Here is a 21155-nt window from a genome sequence, read left to right as displayed (position 1 = left end):
CTTTGCCAGAAAATATTTATCCATCCATGGGTTTCAGACTGATAAAAATGTAGGAGTGTTGCCATAGCGACTGACAATTTAAAACTAAATATTATATCTTTTGAATAGGAAAAAGTCCTCAAAATGTCACCTATAGCATGAATGATGAATCCAATCCAGACATAAGAGAGTTAACAATGACAGTAAAAGTAGCAATACAGATTTTAGCCCCGCCCTTGACAAAAACTATACATGGACAAAAACAAAAAGAGAATATAAAACATGACTAAAATAAGCAATTTATTGTTTTAGATATATATAAAAAAGAAAAAATATATATTTACCCATAATTCATTAATCAATTCAAAACATTTTTTTTTTTCAAATGGACATTATCCTAAGATCTTCATAGAGTGGAGGCTGCCTGGAAACAGAACTGGACATGAGACCATTGCCACCTTGTTTTTTTTCCCCATCTTCCTCAGCTTCTTTTGGACCCTCAGATACTATAAGTGAAAGCAGACAAATCAAAGTGAGGAGAGACAGAACAAGACATGCAGCCACAAGAGAGCACCTGTCTACTTGGCCTATTTTTAGTCAGCGCATTAACTATATACCATAGGACTCAAAGCATGCAATGGAAAAAAACATCCAGCAGAAAGGTTCACTGTAACTCGTTGGACCTATATAGCATTAAGAATTAGAGAATCAAAAACAGTATTTCGGGAATTCATTTGTTAAACGACACAGCTGTATTTGACTTTATAATCCACATTGAACAAACAGAGATAATCCATTTTTTATCGCACTTAAGCCTGCATTATTTGCTGCTGTGGTATTTCAAAGATTTGAAGTAACAATGCATATTTTGTATTAGTAGAAAATACTTGACAATACAAACAAACATGAAAGAAAAGCAAGAGTGACGACAGTAAAAACTTCACAGATGCTGCTACGTTTGTGTTCTAATCTTGTTTAAATTACAATATAATAAATGCTGTTGCGTGACTTTGACGCTTAAAACAATTAAATATGAATGAGTATTTTATATATTCTAACATAATTTGCAATCCCTCAAAACTATTTAACTTGCCACAGGACATTTCTAATAACGGCCAACAGTCTTACCATTAAAATAATTAATATTTTTCATGGCGTGGCTCCCCTTCGTCTAAAACATATTTGAGCCAACTCTGCAAAAAATGAACAGAACATGTGTATTAATCATTATTTTTGGTACAGCGTCAAAAATAGTTAGTAGTTTTGCCATGCTATAAAATTATAAAGACTGCATTTGAAAAGGCGCTTGCATCCAAAAGTTCTCACCTTCGTTCTTCATCTAGTAGACTTAAAAACTTAGTGACTCTGTACTCAGGATCCATCTGAAAGAAAAGGCAAACCAAAGTGTAATAGGCGGCTCGTTACAGATCGGATTTCATGTCACAACAAACATGAAATAAGTATGGTTCTGAAACTGCATGTCTAGGAGTGTGCGTACGAGTTTAAAGGACATGGTTTTAAGGAGGGGCAGAGGAAGTCAAATTAATGGCAACCAGTGTAATAACTTATAGAGCAGAGTACACCGCCTGCAGCCACCGCTCTGCTGTCAGACACATCGTGAGCTCAGTCATGCATGCTGGAAACTCAAAGGAAAGGCGTGTATTTTGGTGGAAGGGTCGGGGTGTGCGGAGCAATATATGACTCCCAAGTTACTGTTCAGATCTAGGCCTAGTCATGATAATTACCAATTGACTTATTGTTCAGCGTATAAAAGATGAAACTATATATTTTTGGGGTCAATATTTATCGTGTGTGCTTTTTCTTTGCACGACTTGGAAATGTGTGGTTATTTTTTGGCTATATGATAATATTTATGCTGTAAAGATTGAATTAATAACTGCTATGCTCATTACAGATGCAAACTAAGAACAAAAGTGCTTCATTCTGCTGTTTATTTATTACAGCTCATGAGTTTTTAACAATACTGTAGATTTAGAATAGTTTTTTGTGGTTTAAATCTGCTCTTGGGTTTTTGTGTCAGTGGCGTAAAGAGTTTCAATATTAGCGTTTATCGTATATATCTTCTATATATGCCACTTCAAAGTTCGTTATGGTGACAGGTCTATTCAGATCTGTGGAGAGGCGAGCTCATTCACTGTAAGGGGGATTCAAGGTATATTCCTAGCAATAAAAACACCAATAACTGAGTAAATTTAAGAGGGACATGTTTACATTTCATTCCACATAAAGTGATGTTGTTTCTATGGAGACAAGCAGGTGACGGACACCCCCACCAGAAAAGTTACTTGGTGCACCTTTGAGTTAAACACCTATTTGTTTGCTCAGATATGAGGTAGACATGTTCATACATATTATACAGGTTAAGGCTCTGGCTCAGGCTGCATACGCTACATTTAATTCATTTGAAATCATTTAAATATGTTGGTACTTAAAGTAGAAAAAAAAGTGCAAAGTTACTCTCATTGTTTTTCTACAATGTTTTACGCAGCTTTAAACCCAACACCAAATGAGAATACACACGCACAGGGAAAATTTTTAAAGAAATGCAACTGGAACATGAATTAGTATCAGATTTACAACTCAGCAGATAAAATAATGACTTAAATTCCCAGTGCTTTCAAACAAGGGGAAACTAGATGGCTTAACACCACCTATTTATACACATACAGAATAACATATGAGGAGCCAAGAATCTGCAGTGATCCTGGGGTCTTTGTCTTATTTTTGTTTCCACAGTTGCGAGGCCCTGTATTGTTTTAACCTGATCATGTGTCTGCTCCGGGGAAGATGGATGTTTACTCGTTGCATTTATAACGTAAGGACACTGAACTCTGGAAAAATGCATGAAATGTGTTTTTGCAAATAGATTATGTCTGATTAAAGGCTTCTAGCTCAGGTTGAAAACAATTTATCAAGTGCTAGGAATTATGAAGTATTGAGAATTATATATAAAAATATTTAAAAGGTGGTCTATGTAACTTTTCTGTGGGAAGACACGCTATCTGCTTTTCTCCGAAGCGATATTTTTGATTGTCTGGAATGTTCCACAGTATGGCATTAGATTTATCCATCACCATGGAGACAAGCAGGTGGCACCAACAATCCAAGTTACAGGTAAGATCTGTAAGATCTGTAAGGTCTCAGCCCGCACACAGTAAGAACGCACGTTTTCCCAGGCAGTGTTAAAGCAATAAAAACACCTGTAATTAAATAAACGAGTGGAACAATTCAGGCAATGCAATAACATTTCCATGGAGACAAGCAGGTGGCATACTCTGGAACCGAAAATTACATAGTGCCTCTTTAATTTCTAAATCATAGTTGTGGTGGCAAAATTTTTTTTTTTTTTAAAATCATAATTTTGTTATCATACCTGTGCAGCCATTTCTGTGAGCATGAGCAAATTTTTTATTCCAATCGACAGAGGTTTACCCTTTAATGCTTTTGCTATGCTGGCACACTCTTGGACACTGAAACTGCCAAGCTCCTGAGGGGAAAATAAAACCAAGAGATCAATACACAGTGGACCTAAAAGATGAACAAATGAATCAAAATTGCAATTTGAATGGGCGCAATTAGCAAATCTCAAAGGTTGCAGTTTTTTTTTAAGCATAATTTCCTCCACAAACAACTAAATATTATGTCTTTGTTAACCCTGTAGTTTACAACTGTACAAATAAGTTCTGAAATGTGATTTTTTATTTGTTATTATATCATATTTCTTTTTTTTTTGTCACTACTCTTGGATGCGTTTAAAATGTGAACTTTGAACAAAATCCCATTACTAAAACTAATTAGACAATCACAATGCTTGACAGAAAAATTGGAATTCAATATTTTACTTACGTCATGCAGTTCTAATACACAATGTTGGATGTACAGTAAACAACTCTGCACTATTTACCCACACAGTCTTTTTACTCAGCAGTACACACTGTAAATACTATATAAGACTACCTCTAGTGCCTTGACGAGCTCCTCCCCTCTGGAGATGTTGGGAATGTGGATGGTTGTACTGAACACATCCAACATTCCCATTTCCTGAAGTACATCTTTACAACTTGTAGTCCCGATTATCAGCAGCTTACGACCCTGAAACAATACAAACAGTTTTGAAGATTGATTCCGCACAAGCAATGTGATCATAAACAATACATGCTGCTATAACTTATTCATTTTTAGAACTTATAATATATGGCACGCACTAAAACAAGCACAAAGGTGGCATTTAGTGGAGGTAATGATGATGATGTAATAATTATACAAAAATTGGTGGAAACAACTTCACAAGTATTTGAAACTCTAGAGAGGAGGGAGAGCAGTGACTAAATGGAGTGTTGAAGAATAGCTGGAGCTTTGTAGCTGGACTAAGATGGATCTGAACAGGACTTAAGCAGCAGAAGACGGAGGAGCAGAGGACAGGGGGATTATGGTGGCTGCTGCCCTCCCATGGCGTGGGGGTTGTGATGCTGCATGCAGATGAGGTGCCACACAGGCTGCCAGGTCCAGGCTCTCTCACAGAGTCCTTTCTCCTGGTGCCCCCCTCAGTCTCCCCCCTGGACTCCCCCTGCCTCCCCTCTGGACTCCCCCCTGGACTCCCCCTGCCTCCCCCCTGGACTCCCCCTGCCTTTCGCCTGGACTCCCCCCGCCTCCCCCCTGGAGTCTCCCCTGGCCTCCCCCAGCCCAGGCACCCCGCTGGGCCTGGAGCTTTACACCCCCAGAGGAGCGCTGCAGCCAGGCATTCAGCCGCCGGCCCTGCGCCACTTCTCATGCACATGCAGCCATATAGTGGGCTATACTCTCATTCACATCCTATTAACAACAGAAGTAGGTTAAAGGCACCCTTTTGGACACACACACAAACTACAACCAAAGAAACTATGAGAAATGGGACTCAAGCTCCACCATTCACTGGAGCAAAACAGGCCTGGACCAAAACACTTGCTAATAACCATACACTTGCACAGTTGTTCACACATGCCAGTAGCAGCCAAAAGCCAAAAACACGTCGCATTGGCACCCATAAGATCGGATGCCCTCTTTTTTGCAACCAAAGGACTAGCAAAATTACAATGAGAAGGGTACAAATAGTTTGTGTACCTTTGGTGGGGGTTTCTTCAGTAGGACCAGTAATGCTTGAAGCACCAAGTTTGAAAAACGGGGGCCAATGGGTACGTAGTCTAAAGAACAACAATATGAACTTCAATCAATGAAATCAAAATTGAAAATGACAAGTGCAGTGAAAATGGATTATTTACCCAGCAAACGTTCAATATCATCCACAACTACACAGCTCAGCTGGGATTTGTAGGCATCGTCAAAGATCTAGAACATGGAGAACATAGAAAACATCTTTTCATTTTGATTTGACTGAAAATATTACTCTTATTTTGGGGGGAGAACTTTTACCTTTTTGATGGCCTGGCATTTTGCAATCTCAGAGTGTCCAATCATCTTGTCTGGAGCACAGATCTTTATAAAGGGGAACTCTGACTCTTCTGATATTTTAGCTGCCAGGGCGGTTTTACCACTGTTAGGTGAGCCTGTAAAAATATACATATAAACAAAATAATTAAGAAAATCTTTTTAATAATTTGTTTGACCAGCAGAACAGTAAGCCTCCTGCATGTGTGTCCTAAAGTTTGTGTGTTACCTTCCAGCAGCACAGAGACCAGAGGAGTGCGCTGGTTGTTTTGTGTCTGCTTCACCAGAAGCTTGCCCTTCTTTAAGACCGCAGACACAAGGTCTCCCCACACAACAATCCCATTCATGATGTAGCTCGCATAGTCCTCTTGGTTGGTACCAAATGCCTGAAGGTTTAAGTATGCATATTTGATTGCCAGAGTGCTTGGATACACATTATCTTATAGTTTGTTGTGTTAAATTGCGAGTGTATTTCACATGTATGAGATCAGTGCTTCAGTGTTACTTACAGGTTTGATATCATTGTTTAGTGAGCCCATAAAGTCCATTCTGGAGACCTGTAGTTTCTCTGCAGTGTCTGTGTCCACCTCCACTGTGCTGCTGGCCTAACAAACAAACAAAGTCAGGTCGATCAATCACAAGTTACTTTCATTAGTGAGTGAACTCAGTGACCGCGGGTCATTCCATCATGTGGTGTAGTTTTAAATGTGTCTGAGGACAATGTGGTCCCTCAGAGCAGAAAGGTCAAACAGGAACAACGTCACCACATTCAGCCTTGAGTCAGACCCTGTCCATCACATATCATCACCCTCCAATAACAGTGCACAGGGCACAGCACTTAACACAAGAGAGCTTCACCTTATCTGTGTGCCCTCTAGAGCTGTGTGGACCTGGACCCACACACCTGATAAAACACCTTACAAGGGGCATACACGCCCCTCTGTTCTCCGGGCACCTGGGTGGCTCTTCTCCCTGGCACAGGAGCCAGTGCCCACCAGGTGTGTGGCCCACAACAACACAGTAATATCTACAATAGTTTGGAGTTTACTTCATATCAAATACTGATACAGGCACCACGTGACAAATTAAATCACGTTACCTTCCTAACAATGACAGGCACCAAATACGTACATAAATATGCAGGTTTAAAGGGACTGTGTGTACGCTGTCAAAAAGGAGGAAACAGGACGTTTGTGGGGTAAGTGGTCCACATTTGGCTTTCGCTCTTACCTTGATGTGCTTGTTCATGGCAGTGGACTGAGCAGCTCTCACCAAACCCTCTAACTCTGCACCACTGAAGTTTTTGGTTTCTATGGCCAACTCCTGAATGTCCACATCAGCTCCCAACAGTTTGTGCTGCCGCATCTTTGCAGTGTGGATGTTAAGGATCTGAACACGGCCATTCTCATCAGGTAATCCTGCGTGAGACCAGGCATATGACTTATAAAACTTTGCAGCTATAGGTAATGAGTGGTCTGAACACTGGATCAATAGTTTGGAACATTCTTTCGTGCTCACCTATCTCCATCTTCACCTCCAGCCTCCCGGGACGGAGCAGGGCCTCATCTATAAGGTCAGGCCTGTTGGTCATTCCTGTGAGAAACAGATGTATAGATAGTGAGGACTGCAGATTGTCAGAGATTTGACTTTATGTGTATGACAGATATAGTAAAGTGTAGTGCAAATATTGTGCAGAGACATGTATGCTGATCATACCTATGACAAGGATATTATTGAGCTGTTCCACTCCATCAATCTTGGACAGCAGCTGGTTGACCACAGTGTCGTGGACCCCTGTGCTGCCCGCCATGCTGCCTCGCTGCTTACAGATGGCATCTATCTCATCAAATATTATAATATGGAGACCGCTGTTAGCACCAAGCTGTTGGACACAGACACGATTTGATATTTAAATTACATTTTGGTAACACTTTAATTTAGGGATCACATAAATGCATTGACATCTTCATGGAGACAAGCAGGTGGGGTATCCTCCTCGCTACATAGTGCACCTTGAGTAATGTTTATAAAGCTTGTAATAATAATTATTATGGATGTAACGAAATGCAAATCTTTATTGCAATATTGTGGAGATGCTAACAGTAGTGAAGAAATGCTACTTTTTCCTTTTAAAAAGCCTTGATAAGCTTTTGGTGCTGTATTACTGCCATATCCCAAAGAATTAAGATAGAAAAGTTCTTTATAACAGTTATTTCTTCATACTGTCTCCACTGAAATGGAACAAAAGATCATTGTCTATGTAGTTGTTCCCTCTGTTTTTTTAGCTGTTGCTGCAACAAAACAAAGCATTTATGAAGCTTAGAATTCGACATATTCCATAATATCACTATGCCTGCTTATTACTACTACTTAGTCATTAATATGTGGTCCCTAAACTAAAGTTTATATCATGAGTTTTGGCTTCCTGTTATATGCAGCATGTTGAGGACTTTTCCCCATTTAAAAGACGTAATATTTTGTTTTGAATTGTTCATTGCTATGGGTCCTGTTTATTATCATTTTGCAACTCATGGATAGATTTATCAGTGCAAATCTATACAACATATGAAGTGAAAAATAGAGGAGTGGAGGGTGTGGGTGGGGGTATCGGTCCATCTCCTGCCCTGTCAGTCTGCCCTGGAGTCTGAGACGTAGCATTTAAAGCAGGTGTGGAGCCGAGTGCAGCGTTCACAGGGGGGTCAGGGCACAGACAGACCCTCATTAGGTGGTGAAGAGTGAGACCCCACTAAAAGTCCTGCTTGGAGTCAATGTGAAAACTGCCCCTCTGCAATCCCACTCATTCACACACGTTTTAGTTATTACAGTTCTGTCTGGTTAAAGGGTAGATCTCTCAGTCAGAGGAATTAGTTTTTTAAGAATTGGTCATGTGATTCAAATAGGATTTTCCAGTAAGATTATACAGTCTAATTATATCCATCAGTATCAGAGTAGGCATATTAGGATATTGATTTGGTGTGAGGATTATCATGGGCAAAATAATTGCAATTAACAATTATATCACGATAATAATGAAAGTTACTGACAGCTGAAAATGTTCTGGATATGAATAATTATAATTTTAATATTATGAACAGGTTCCATATCTAAACAGCTGTACAGTATTGTACTTAATAAGTGGAAACAACACTGATCTAGAAGAGATCGTCATGGAAAAGGAGTTTTTTCTGCACATTCTGGTGATACAAGGCCATTATCTTTGTTGGTGATTATTATTATTATTGTCTATCCTTTTTATCCCTATATCAGAGTGATGAAAAATTTGTACAGTTGTCATTCAAAACAACAGTTGAACAGTTCATCTTTGTCAATTGTAAAAAGTTCTCAAAATGCACTAATAAACAGAAATCTATGAATAATTGTGTATTGGGTCTATTTGGCAAAATACATTGTATAGACTATACTGGCCATAGCTTACACATTTAGTTTGGGGTGACCAGTGGTGGAACGTAACAAAGTAAAAGTAGTAAAGTACTGTACTTGAGTATAAATTTTATTTATCTGTACTTTACTTAAGTATATTTTAAAGTGAATACTTTTACTTTACTATATTTGAGCGCAGGTATCTTACTTTCTACTCCACTACATTTTTGAACTGGACTGAAAAATAAAAGTATTTTTTTATCATTGTCTTGGACCTGCTGAAAAGGCTGAAGGTTTATTTTGAACACACTTGTAGTTTGAGCAAACAAAAGTATATTAATAAAAACAGCTAGGAAAAGCGATCAATTAAATTTCAGCACAAACCTTTATATTTGACGTTTTATAAGACCTCAAAATCTGCGCAAAATACTTTTTACCCTTTAAGTACATTTTTAAAGGGGTACTTCATTACTTTTAGTAGACTTTAGAAAATAGATTTTTTTCATGTGATATTTTTTTTGCTCCCGTATCTGTACTTTTACGTAAGTAGCAAAACTGAGTACTTCAGCCACCACTGGGGGCGATCACCTGACTAAAGGAAATCTGGCAAGGTTTTGAGAATTTTGAGAGTTTTGACAGTTTTACACAAATTTTCTCTTGCCCTTCCATCTGGTAGAATCTGAAAAGCCCTGATTACTATTACTTAAATTGAAATATTTTACCTGCATTGATCTATACAACATTTGACTCTAATCTAGCACAAAACATCTATTATAAAACTGATCCCTAAATTATAGTTATTGAGGATTATTGATAACATCTGTTTACTCACTCTTTTCTGCTCGTCTTCTGCATCTGCGAACAGTTTGCGAATGTTGGCCTCGGACTCGCCCACGTACTTGTTGAGGATTTCGGGGCCGTTGACAATCTTGGGCTCTCGAGCTTTTAGCATTTTGCCGATCTGCCGCGCCATCAGAGTTTTACCACAGCCAGGGGGTCCATACAGCAGGATGCCCTTTACATGTTTGCCACCTGGATACAAACGATATAGTTTTTTATTATCCGACGTTATAAACACATGCAGAACTTTTCAATGAAATTAAATATTGTATTATTCTTAAACCGTTTACTTTTATTATATTGTTATTTCTGCTGATAATGTTAGCTTTTATGGGAATGTTTCTGTTTCTGATTTTGTGATTGGCACAATTCAGGATTAGCATGTAATATTGTCTCCTGCAAAGTCAATTTTCAATAAATCGAATCGAAAAAATAAATTTAAAAACACAAAATAATGTATTTATTGTGCATAATTTTGTAGTTTTTTTACATGGCAAAGAGATTAACTTTCAGCCTCTGTGCACAATAGCGCCTGGCAACATCACTGACAACGTATTAAAAACCACACAAAATAAAATAAATACTTCACCGGAGGACAATTTTGAGGAATAATAAATATTAAAATAACACAACAAACTGAATTATTCGACATATAAAAATAATTGGGTCATCTTTATTTGAATGTACTTGAATGTATTATTTTTATTTTTATTTTATGTTTTTCAATTTGTTTGTTAGAGACACAATGAGCTAGCTAGCTTGCGGCTGTACACAGAGCTTTTTATTCCTGTGTTAGTGTCTGTGATTATAAGAATGCGCTGTTATGTATTATTTATTTGCAAACCAGGAAAACCTTCATGCTATTTGCTTCAAAAACCTTGAGGTGCAAATTATTTAAAACATGACCTCGGTTGATGTTGTAATTAAATCTTCAAAAACATAAACACACACTTTTGTCCCCCTTCAGGACAATTAAGCTGAACTCCACTATGGCAATTCGCCTGTAGTGCTCCCTGAAGTTCCTCAGTTTACAGTCAGTCTTGTCACTGGCCTTTTGCACCTGTTTAATGACATTTAGCTAAACTAATTGAGAGGAGACAGATAACCATCTGAACTGCCATTTGGGCGTGACGAAGGAGAAGTGTCCAGCCGACAGGTGTGTGTGGGAAAAGAAAACAGGTAAAGAAGTCCAAGTTAGGAAAATGGAATTTAGTTTTCCAGAAGAGGTACAAAAGTTCTTCAAAAAAATAATATGATCTATTCATCTATTCTAGGCCAATAATGTGATAAAACAGTTTAATAAAAAAAAAAAAAAAAAGGTACTAAAAGGTATTTTACATAGATTCTGAATACAAAATAAAAAAGTAAATCTATCAGAAATCTTTCAGAACACATTTTTATATAGCGCTTCTTCACCTTCAAGGCAGTCAAAGTGCTTTACATCAAGAAACCACTCATCCACTCACACACACATTCATACGCCGGTGTACGGGGCGAGGGGGGTTAAGTGTCTTGCCCAAAGACATAACGGCAGTATTAATTTTTGCGAGCTGGAATCATATCGGCAACCTGTGGGTCAGTGGATCTGATCGCTAAACCGATGATGTTTATATCAGAGCAGGATTCAAACCTCCAACCAACCAATAATATTGTTGCCCCCATCAAGATTCTGAACATAATCTACAAATACAAAAGCCTCTAATCACTATAACTATTTCAATCAGTCAAATAAAGATGACATGATATTTTCAACACAGAGATGAAGAGAAGTTACTACATTTTGGGGGCAGTTTTAATTAAAAAATTAATGTTGTAAATGTTGAAGCCAGTTGTATGTAACTTTCCCTTTAGCTTGATGCACAATCACATATCTCATTACAGTGGGCAGCTGGTCAGGGCCACAGGCTGCTCTCTATATATAAACAAAGGTCAAAGATCACCTTTCACCCTGCTGGACACCGCTACAGGCCTCAAGCTGCAGCTAGCTTTAAATGACGAGTTTGTTCAGAGCTCGGATAGCTCAAATAGTTATCACTCATTTGAAATGACTCAATGGATAAATTACTATTGTTTAAAAGGGCCTATATTACGCTATTTTCTCATCTGTGTTATAATGTTGTTTCCTCATCACAAATAGACTTGGAGCTTTGTTCCATTTCATTTGCACATGTTTAACACACAAACTCTGCATATTTTTCTCTTCTCTCAAACAAAAAACACTCAACCTTGTGATGTCATGTGAAAAAACAGGAAGTGCTCCACTGTGTTTTTAAACTCTATGCACCTTCACTAGAATCATTTGGATAATTTCAGCCCTGGACTTGCAAATCTCTACTGAACAAAAGGTAAAAGCTGTCTAACTTTTAAATTGGAAACTACCGCTTCATGACATCACGAGGTGGAACAGAGCATTTTGAGCTTTGCAGATGTAGAGAGACTAATAATGCAGGATGACTCAAAAATGTGTGAATGAAACAAAACACAACTCCGGATACATTTTTGATGAGGTAACAACAGTATAACATGGCACAAAGCTCACAAGAATCCATTTTGTGTAATGTAGGATCTTTAATGTCCCCTACATGAAAAGATCTTCATGGAGTTGTATAATGATAATTTAGGCCTACACAAAAATGTTCTGAAATGCATATGATTCTTGTTTTAGTTTAGCTGTTCATATGTCAGTCTTGTTTACAATGTTAAAAATGCATATGAAATAAATCTTTTTTTCCTTTTTTAAATAAAGCCCAAATCTAATAACTAACTGCAATACGTGTCAGATAGAAAAAAAATTAATTAAATATATTCCAGAAATTGCTCTGCTCTACTCGACAGGTTTTTACAAGAAATGGATTGCGCAGATTAAAAATTCCAAAGAAGTCTGACTCAATGAGATTACTAGACCTTTATTATTGTTTGTCACTGCCCTCTTCAAAATAATCTGACAGTTGACACATTGTAATTAATATGTGTGTACAGGGATCGCTCTGAGCCAAACCAACAAGGGCGTTATTGAACCAAAGTTTGCTGATTCAGGCTAAGACATTTCTCACTGAAATTAGCCACAATGGTAAGTACTGTAGTTTATATTTTGGGTTATTTAAGTGAGACTTAATTTGAAAGCTCGAGTTATTAGTGATTTACAGCATTCTTCCTCTCCTGTTACAAATTTACACATTAGCCTCTTTAAAGGGGTTTGTGATTCTGAACTAGAACTGGACGATTTTGATAAAAAAAACTCTGGGAGCATTAACATTTGAGACAAGACTGCATTTCAAAATGTTTGTAGAGGTCTAAACTACAGGCACAAGAAGATTTACATTGATAAAAAAGACAGGATTTTTTTGCTCATCGCAGAAGACATTCCAATATCTAAATAACTGCAGCTAATGTAATTTAATAATTGTGCCAACTAACATGACAACTTTAAGTTCCATGCAGCATACTGTGCAGCTCTATTCTGAACACACAACATTATACAACTTTTGATTTTATATGGATTATGATGTAATGATGTTAAACTGTTTAGCACCAGGTGAACCATGGACAATATTAAAATGTACAGGGCTAGTCCTTGTGAGGTGTTCCTAAACTACAGTAACCAGTGTCTATCAAAAGTGGAAGTAACTTTAAATGTCCCATACTAAACAAACAAAACAAAATTGCCATGTTATAAGTCAAGGGAGGGAGGAGTTGTGTTTTGTTTCATTCACACGTGTTTGTGTAACACTCTGCTCTGTTCCACCGTGTGATGTCATGGCAGAAGTAGTTTAAAGTTTTTAACAACTATCTTTTATCTTTAGTTCAGTAGAGATTTCCAATTCCAGAGCTGAAATTATCCAAATGATTCTAGCGACGGTGTATGGAGTTTAAAAACACAGTGGAGCACTAAAATGTAGCAAAAAAATGTACCGGTAATTGTAATTGAATAAATGCAAGATAAATATATTTTAATGCCATACTGAGGAAGGCAAAACTCACCCATTTGTTCTACGATTTCCGGGGGAAACACACGGGAGGCAAATGCTCGACGAAATATATCTGAAAATTCTTTGTCCAGACCCCCGATTCCCATCTCCTCAAAGTTCCAGTCTGGGCTGATGATAGACTGTCGAGACTCGCGTGTTCTTGATCTACCTGAAAACTCAAACAGTGATAGATAAATTGATTGACTGAATGAATAAATAAATACATTTTAAGTAAGTTAAACTGATGTGGTTTTAACAACCTTATTGCTTCTACAATAATGTAAAAATTCAGTGTTGGTTGGATTAGTCCAAGTACAAAATAAAAAGAAAGCGCCCCCTCTTGTGGTATTTGTGAAGTACTACAGTAAGTAAACCTCACATTGTTTTTCGTTTCCAACGGTTTACAATGACTATTAATACTTGTGGCAATGTTGACTCTTTAGTTTGATGATTTCAATGGAGAAACATGCACTTTAAGACAATAATAAAGTCTCAAATTCAATCTCCATGGGAACCTAATGAGTAGCCAGTTCATTACACGAGCTCATAAAGGCTCCAGCTACTTGCCAACAACAATTATTATTGCCAACAAACTGATGAACAATTAAGCTAGCAACGATTAGCAAATTAGCAACATACTCACCAGTTAGTGTTACTGAAGAGGTTTCTGACTTCTCAAATATCACCTGGCTGTTTCCAATCAACAAACCAATGTCGATCTAAAAATAAAGAAAAACATCACTGACAATACACATTCCCAATGAATGCCAAAATACTTGCTAATCCAAAATGTATTATAAGCAGTGGTGGAAGGTAGTAAAGTACTGTACTTAAGTAAAGTAAAAATTCCTAAAAATTCTACTTAAGTACATTTTACAGTGGATACTTTTACTTCACTATGATTTGAGGGTTCATTTTTACCATGTTCGTGGTAACATCTTGACCAAAGTTTTTGAGTTCAAGCTTCAGCTTTGAGCAAATAAAAATAAATACACAAAATTCAGAGGAAATTGGTTTGTATTGCTACTGTTTACCAAAATATGTATCATTTTTGAATCAATATCACTATATTTAACACTTCAAGAGTAAAAAGTAAAAGTACTTTATTCAAGTGTAAATTTATTGAAGTACATTTTTAAACGGATACTTAAATACTTTTACGTAAGTCAGTTCTTTCATGTGATACTTTTTCTTGAGTAATTTGAATTAGATTTTATTTTTTTCCCCCTCTCCACTAAAAATGTTCTGCACCTACAGAAAATAGTCAAAAGATTGTATTTGATGATCATATTTAACCCAGTGGCCATTGGGAAAACCTTGAATTAAATATATCCCCCCCCCCCCCCCCCCCCCCCAACATTTAATTTGACCTCACTGATAGAGTTTTGTCAGTGCTGTCCCCATTTATCTTTCTTGCATTTTCAGTAATTTCCATGTGGGGGAAAATAAAAATTGATTTTCTTCCAAACAAATTGATATGAACTTCATATTCGAGTAATCGATGTTTTGCCAAGCCCTATTAGAAATTCATACCTTCTGCTTGTCTCCCGAACCTTTTTTGCCTTTGAGGATGCTAGGGTCCATAGCCTCCATATCTTTAATATTTAGGTTAAACAGCTTGTCACAATAATTAAACACCAACTGCAAAAAACAGCAAACATACAGTTATAGAAAGCAAAAACAGATCACATTTGAACAATAATGTAATGAGACTAAATCTAATTGATCATGAATGGACTGATAACAAACCTGTGTCAAGCTAAGAGATAAATAAATAGATTTGATAAGAACAAAGGGAGAAAAAGAACCAAATCCTCTTAGACTGAAAAGGAGAGAATGAAGGACGGTGCTTTGGGCCATGGGATGGTTTTTGCTTGTATTTGCCTGCAACGGTCTAACTGTCTATATGTCCATGTGTCTTTATGTTAATTTAATTATGTTTAATAAATGTGTTTTGTTTCTTGTTTATTTAATATGAAAAACGTAATACATATCTGAATTTAAAATAACAGGACTGATACCTGCTGGCCAACGCTGAAGGCCTGGTTGTTGAAATGTTGTACAAATTCAGCGTTCATTTTGTCAGTGTCGTAGGGATTACTGTCAACGTTCTTCTTTTGTAGGAAGTCGATTTCCATTGTCATTGAGCTGATACACTGTTTGGACTTGTCAAACCGGTAGTTTGACACTAGAAAGAAATAGAAACAACGTATGTATAGTGAACGGCTGTAAAATGCACTGTATAAAAATGACTATATACAATCACAACTGAACCTTGGAGAATTAGCTTTCGGTTATATGCAACATTTAAACTGTTAAGAAATGAGTACAGTTGCCATCGCGATTATCATTCTGAAACTTATGTATACTTGGGACATATACTATAGAGAGATCTTTTGAATTGCAAATGTTTTAGTCGTAACATCTGGCAAAGTCACTCTTTTTTAATTGGATAATTCACTTGAGTAACAAAACAGTAAATTACATTAATTATTGGTGTCAGTGGATTCAATATAAAATTTGAAAAAGATATGACATTTTTAAGAACAAACATTTAATAAGCATTATCACAGATCTTATCAACCAAAGCCATGAGAGGAACTCCCTTTAAATAACTAATGCAATGTAATGTTGTCCAGTATGTTTAAAACAAGAGCCGACAGGGTGTTCCCATGGTTACTTTTATCTTCAGGTAATGCTTAGTTGATTGTACCACATTGTATTCAGTAGAAGGCATTTAAGATCTTCACAATATGATTCTTTATTTTGGATTTTTACAATAGTTTCGGTAGTGTGGGCATGTGGCCTGACGGAGTCTACTACCAAGTGTCAATCAAAAAGTAAGTCCTGTTTTGGATGCTGGGTAAACGTCGCAGGCAGATGTGCAATGCTGCCACCTACTGGTAACATTAGGGTGCTACTTTATCAACATGACAACTGTAGACTATTGTATATTTTGTTTTTTTGTTTTTTTTAATCTAGTTTTTTTAAGTCTTTTTGTGCTATTTGTCCCCCTTTTTACTATCCACGGGTTTCAGAGTGAACATTATCAGTGTTGCCATAGAAAATAACAATTCAAAATACTATGTCTTTTGCATCTTTCTGGTCAAAAGTACTCAAAATGGTGCCTATAAACAGGAAGAAACCTATAAATACGTGCTAAAAATTTCAACAATATTTTTTTTGTAATAATAACTCAAAACACCCTTGACCTCAACTGTATTTCTAACCATGTACTACACCATCACATGTATATACTGTATCTTACCTTCTACCTCTTGTCCAATTGAGAGTCCTGCCCATTTTCTCTGTCAACAAACACACAACAGTGTCATAATTCTGCTTTACTATTCAAATATAAAATCAAAATCAAGGGAAATGATCAACAACAATCAAATATCTGTAGCAAAAAGCTTCAAATTAGTCAAAGTTTGAAAAATGAAACGAGTTGACAAAAAAGTCTAGAGGCTAAAACTATACATGAACCTAAGAGAGAATGCAACAGTGCAGTTTGCATATGATCTTTTTTCACACAAACGCGCCCCATAGCAGCAGTAATGACATATTCAGTTTTTTAATCAATTTTCCAGTTTCTCTCGTTTTTTAAGAATAGTTAAAGTAACAATACAGTATTAGGTTTGTCTAAATCTAAGTGTGAAATGACCACAGCTTGTTTGGGTCAAATTGTGCTGAATACTGAATAGTTCAAAGGATGTGAGAAATTTAAAATGACACAATGATATTTAGTGAATGAAGTTTACAGTTTCATAGCCGATGGTGGAAAAAGTACTCATCTGTGTTACTTAAGTAAAGTACAGACAGCAGAGGCAAAACAATACTCAAGTAAATTTTGTTCATGTGATACTTTTACATTAAGTAAAACTATTAGAGTACGTATTTAAAACTTAAAGAGTAAAAAGTAAAAGTATTTCTTGCAGGTTTTGAGATCTAGTAAAGCTTCAAAAGAAGTTCAACAGAGACAATTGAACTGTATGTTTTTCTTGCTGTTTTCATTTGTATATTTTTGTTTGATCAAACTACAAACATGTTAAAAATAAACCCCACACCCTTTTGCGCAGGTCTTTACTTTTCAGTTCTGTTGAGAAATGTAGTGGAGTAGAAAGTATAGATATCTCTCAAATGTAGTGAAGTAAAAGAAAAACTATCCACTGTGAAATGTACTTTAATAAAGTACAGATACCTAAAATTTATACTACAGTACTCTAGTACTTTTACTTTGTTCCACCACTGCCCATAGCAACTGCTGGATAGTCTACTTTGCTGCTCATTTTAAATGGATGTGAAAAAGAGCAGTCTGCTGAGGTTGCAGTAGTACCTGGATTCTGTTGTGGAGACGAAGGAAGAGAAGCCAGAGACAGTAAAGTGAGAGGAAAAGCAGAGAGACACACAGTCCAAGCGAAAAGCCCAGAGTTAAGATCAGTAGAAAACAACAGTACAGCACAAATGTTAAGGCAGTGAGGGGAAAGTTTAGTAAAGTGAAATAAATATTCATTTAGTGCAATATAACTGTTGTATATGATTAAAACCAGACCTGAGGCAAACTGAAGCCAATAGACCCAGGAGGCACACCCGGATGTTTCCTCAAGCTGAACACAAAACTGCAGGCACCATTACGAACATTCACATGTCTGAAACAAGAATACAAGTTAATGCACAATCTTGGATTTTGAGACGTTTAAATCAATTGTTCACCTACAAGGAGCACTATGCAACTTCTCTGGAAGAGGGCGCTATGTTCTAGTTTGTATGGAGATGTCATTGCTTTGACAAGAGTGCACCACAGGTCATATTAAAATTATCGGTCTTGCATTTATTCAATTACAGGTGTTTTATTGCTTAAAACACACATTTAAAAACATGCATTCATGCTATGAGGAGGCTTGCCTATCCACAGATTTGACCTGTAAGTTAGTTTCGATGGAAACAGAAAAATGTCACTGTGGAACTTTCCAGACAAAGCAATAAGATCTCACTAAGATATCAACTCGGTGGCAGACCGCCCACTGGAAAAGTGACATAGTGCACCTTTAAAATAAATGTCAACGTCTCAAGAATGTATTTGTTCCTTCTTTATATTTTATTATTGTGACACTCACTGGTCTAACTGCTCCTTTTCATTGATGACCGCACAGTTTGTCAGTGAAAGTTCATCAGTCGGGCATTTAGCCACTTGCATAATCTGTAAATGAACAAAGAAGAAAATGTACATGATTTAAAATAATGCAAAAAGCAGCCAGAACATTAAAGTTGTGGATTACATGTTCAGTGGAGAATAACTACCAACAACTAGATTAACTCAGATTTAAAAATGGTAAATGATCATGGATACATTTTATATAGCGCTTTTCCAAATTCAAGGCACTCAAAAAGCTTTACATCAAGAAACCACTCACCCATTCACACACACATTCATACACCAGTGTACGCAGACAAGGTTAAGTGTCTTGCCCAAGGACACAGCGGCTGACACCACCAATGATGTTTATGTTAAGAGCAGGATTTGAACCTCTAAACCTTTGCATCAGTGGACAAACACTCAACTGAGCTACTTTCGTTGAAGAATCAATTATTTAATGAATAAACAACTCACTTTAGGTTACATACATGCAGTATACACACAGTATATTCTATGGTATGGATGGATGGTATGTGATTGATTTATGTACAGTACACTATGAACTCTGCTACTCTCTGTGCCTTTTAATTGCCCCTCGGGAAATGAAGTAATTGAACTGAACAGACATGATCTATCTCTCATTATTTTTCCTATGGAGACGTCATTATGTGTGAAGTCTCTGGTCTGTACCTTTAGGACCGCTTCATAATGAGTTTCTCCAGGACCCTGCTGAATGCTTACTAAAGCATTTTATACAATACTCGTCGCTAGACACAACTGACTTGCCATTGTGTTGTATATTTTTAATGCAAATTACTGCAGGTGTGCAAAAATACTGAAATATCTATATAAGGATGCTAATTTGGTGATACATTATGGTTACTGTGGTTTGCTCTATCAATATACTGCCATGGGTATTTTTTTGGTATTTTTTCATCAATTATTTTATGACAGCACTACAATTTTCTTGCATTTTTAGTGGAAAGAAACTGGTTTATGTAATACATTTGACATATTCACAGTTTTGATGGTTAAAGTCAGTGCATTTCATATTACATTTGTGCAGGTAGAAGATCAACATAAACTTACTTTGCTGTAAAAAAAAAAAAAAAAAAAAAAAAAAAAAATTAGTCAAGTGTCAGTTTTGTATTGCACTTTTCCACCTTCAAGGCTTTCAAAGCACTTTATATCAAGAAACCACTCACCCATTCACACACACATTCATACACCAGTGTACACAGAACCAAGGACACAACAGCATTCATCTGTGGAAGCTGTAATCTCACCACCAACATCTGGGTGAGTGGATCTGACCATTCAACCAAGGATGTTCACATTGAGAGCAGGATCAGACCACCAACTAATACTGTCACCATTGTGTATCATATGAAATTCTGAGGGACCGTATGATTCCCAGCCCTAAATATAAATGATAAATAAAGGACTATACCTACTTATTACTATTAACATTGTGGGGTTATGGGTCAGTGCTAGCAATGTAGAACAGTATTGTAAAAATAAATAAATTAATTAAATTGAATTAAAAAAAAAAGTGAAATCCATGTATACTTGTTTAGAAAAAAGGCAGACTAGACACTCACATCTACTCATCACTTTAATATCACTTTATAATGTATTACTTTGTTTGCACTAAGTTGTCTGTGTGTTTATAATGTATGCAGCTCAGTGAAGGTTACCCTGCTGATTATTTTGCATAGCTCATTTCAATGGAGTTTGTTTATATTGCAAAAAGAAGATGACGTTGGCAGTGCTGTGCTGTAAACTTCCTTCATTTTGCTTTCATTGGCTTTAGCTTAGCTTGCAAAAACATGGGGTTGCATTGTGTCATTATGTGAAATGTGAAAACAGGAGCTATCACTTATGCAAACACATGCTTTTTCAAGTAAATATCTTATAAAATGTCAATAAAAGAGGAGATTTGTTGTTTTTTTTATGCTAGCAGCCGGTCATGGGATGCCCTTTTCTTCTTCCGGGGCTGATTACGACGTTTTGAATGACAACTGAATCTGCCACACAGGCTACTGTTGTGCTGGCTACAACGAACTGCCACAACTGCCCTTTTCTCTGCCCAAACAGGAGCACTTGTACAATAGGATAATCTAAAAATGTCGCAGAGTAAGTTTGTAGTAGTTTTCCCTTACCCTAGCGGCCATCCTTTCGCTTTTATCTGCTTTCGCTCAAGTTCACTTCACCATGTACGATCCGCTGACAGGAGCTGGAAATGAGGAAAGCTGGAAGTGGGCGGGACCTCCTGTGAACACGTCATTACGTACACGTCTCGTGCCTTTCACACTTTTTGGGTCTTAAAGGCTGACGTTGGAATTTTTTGTTTATTCACTAGAACTGAGGAAGCAGCTTGGATGAGCAGCGAAACTTCTTCACTC

At 36.9% G+C, this 21155-nt stretch overlaps 2 protein-coding genes across 2 annotated transcripts in view; one reads left to right on the top strand and one right to left on the bottom strand.

The window, feature by feature from the left end:
* Window positions 1-264: 264 nt before the first annotated feature.
* Window positions 265-21021, bottom strand: LOC117387087 (vesicle-fusing ATPase-like). Its single transcript, XM_033984486.2, has 22 exons — window positions 20913-21021; window positions 18731-18813; window positions 18166-18262; window positions 16882-16921; window positions 15635-15801; window positions 15147-15254; window positions 14257-14332; window positions 13627-13782; window positions 9638-9837; window positions 7141-7306; window positions 6943-7017; window positions 6655-6842; window positions 5934-6029; window positions 5654-5810; window positions 5410-5543; window positions 5259-5325; window positions 5101-5180; window positions 3958-4092; window positions 3374-3487; window positions 1306-1361; window positions 1108-1172; window positions 265-485 (listed from the first exon to the last, which is right to left on the bottom strand). Exons 1-21 carry the CDS (start codon window positions 20922-20924, stop codon window positions 1151-1153), a joined length of 2229 nt encoding a protein of 742 aa, XP_033840377.1. The 5' UTR covers window positions 20925-21021; the 3' UTR covers window positions 265-485; window positions 1108-1150.
* cdk5rap3 (CDK5 regulatory subunit associated protein 3) overlaps window positions 15451-21155 on the top strand; it is a 312712-nt gene continuing 307007 nt past the window's right edge. The window contains exon 1 of the mRNA XM_055229433.1: window positions 15451-15458. The gene's annotated coding sequence lies outside the window, so the exon portion shown is untranslated. The remainder of the gene's footprint in view (window positions 15459-21155) is intronic.

This window comes from Periophthalmus magnuspinnatus, chromosome 19 (assembly GCF_009829125.3).
Source record: "Periophthalmus magnuspinnatus isolate fPerMag1 chromosome 19, fPerMag1.2.pri, whole genome shotgun sequence".
Classification (NCBI taxonomy): domain Eukaryota; kingdom Metazoa; phylum Chordata; class Actinopteri; order Gobiiformes; family Gobiidae; genus Periophthalmus; species Periophthalmus magnuspinnatus.
The sequence above is the reverse complement of the archived record's forward strand: the minus strand, read 5'-3'. Positions and strand labels throughout refer to the sequence as shown.

What these genes read in the sequence shown, in the direction of transcription:
- LOC117387087 (XM_033984486.2), bottom strand. An exon ending in GAAAAGGAGCAGTTAGACCA is followed by an intron (nt 18,263 to 18,730) that starts GTGAGTGTCACA and finishes TTCTTGTTTCAG; the next exon opens with ACATGTGAATGTTCGTAATG. An exon ending in CTACTAGATGAAGAACGAAG is followed by an intron (nt 1,173 to 1,305) that starts GTGAGAACTTTT and finishes CATTTTTTGCAG; the next exon opens with AGTTGGCTCAAATATGTTTT.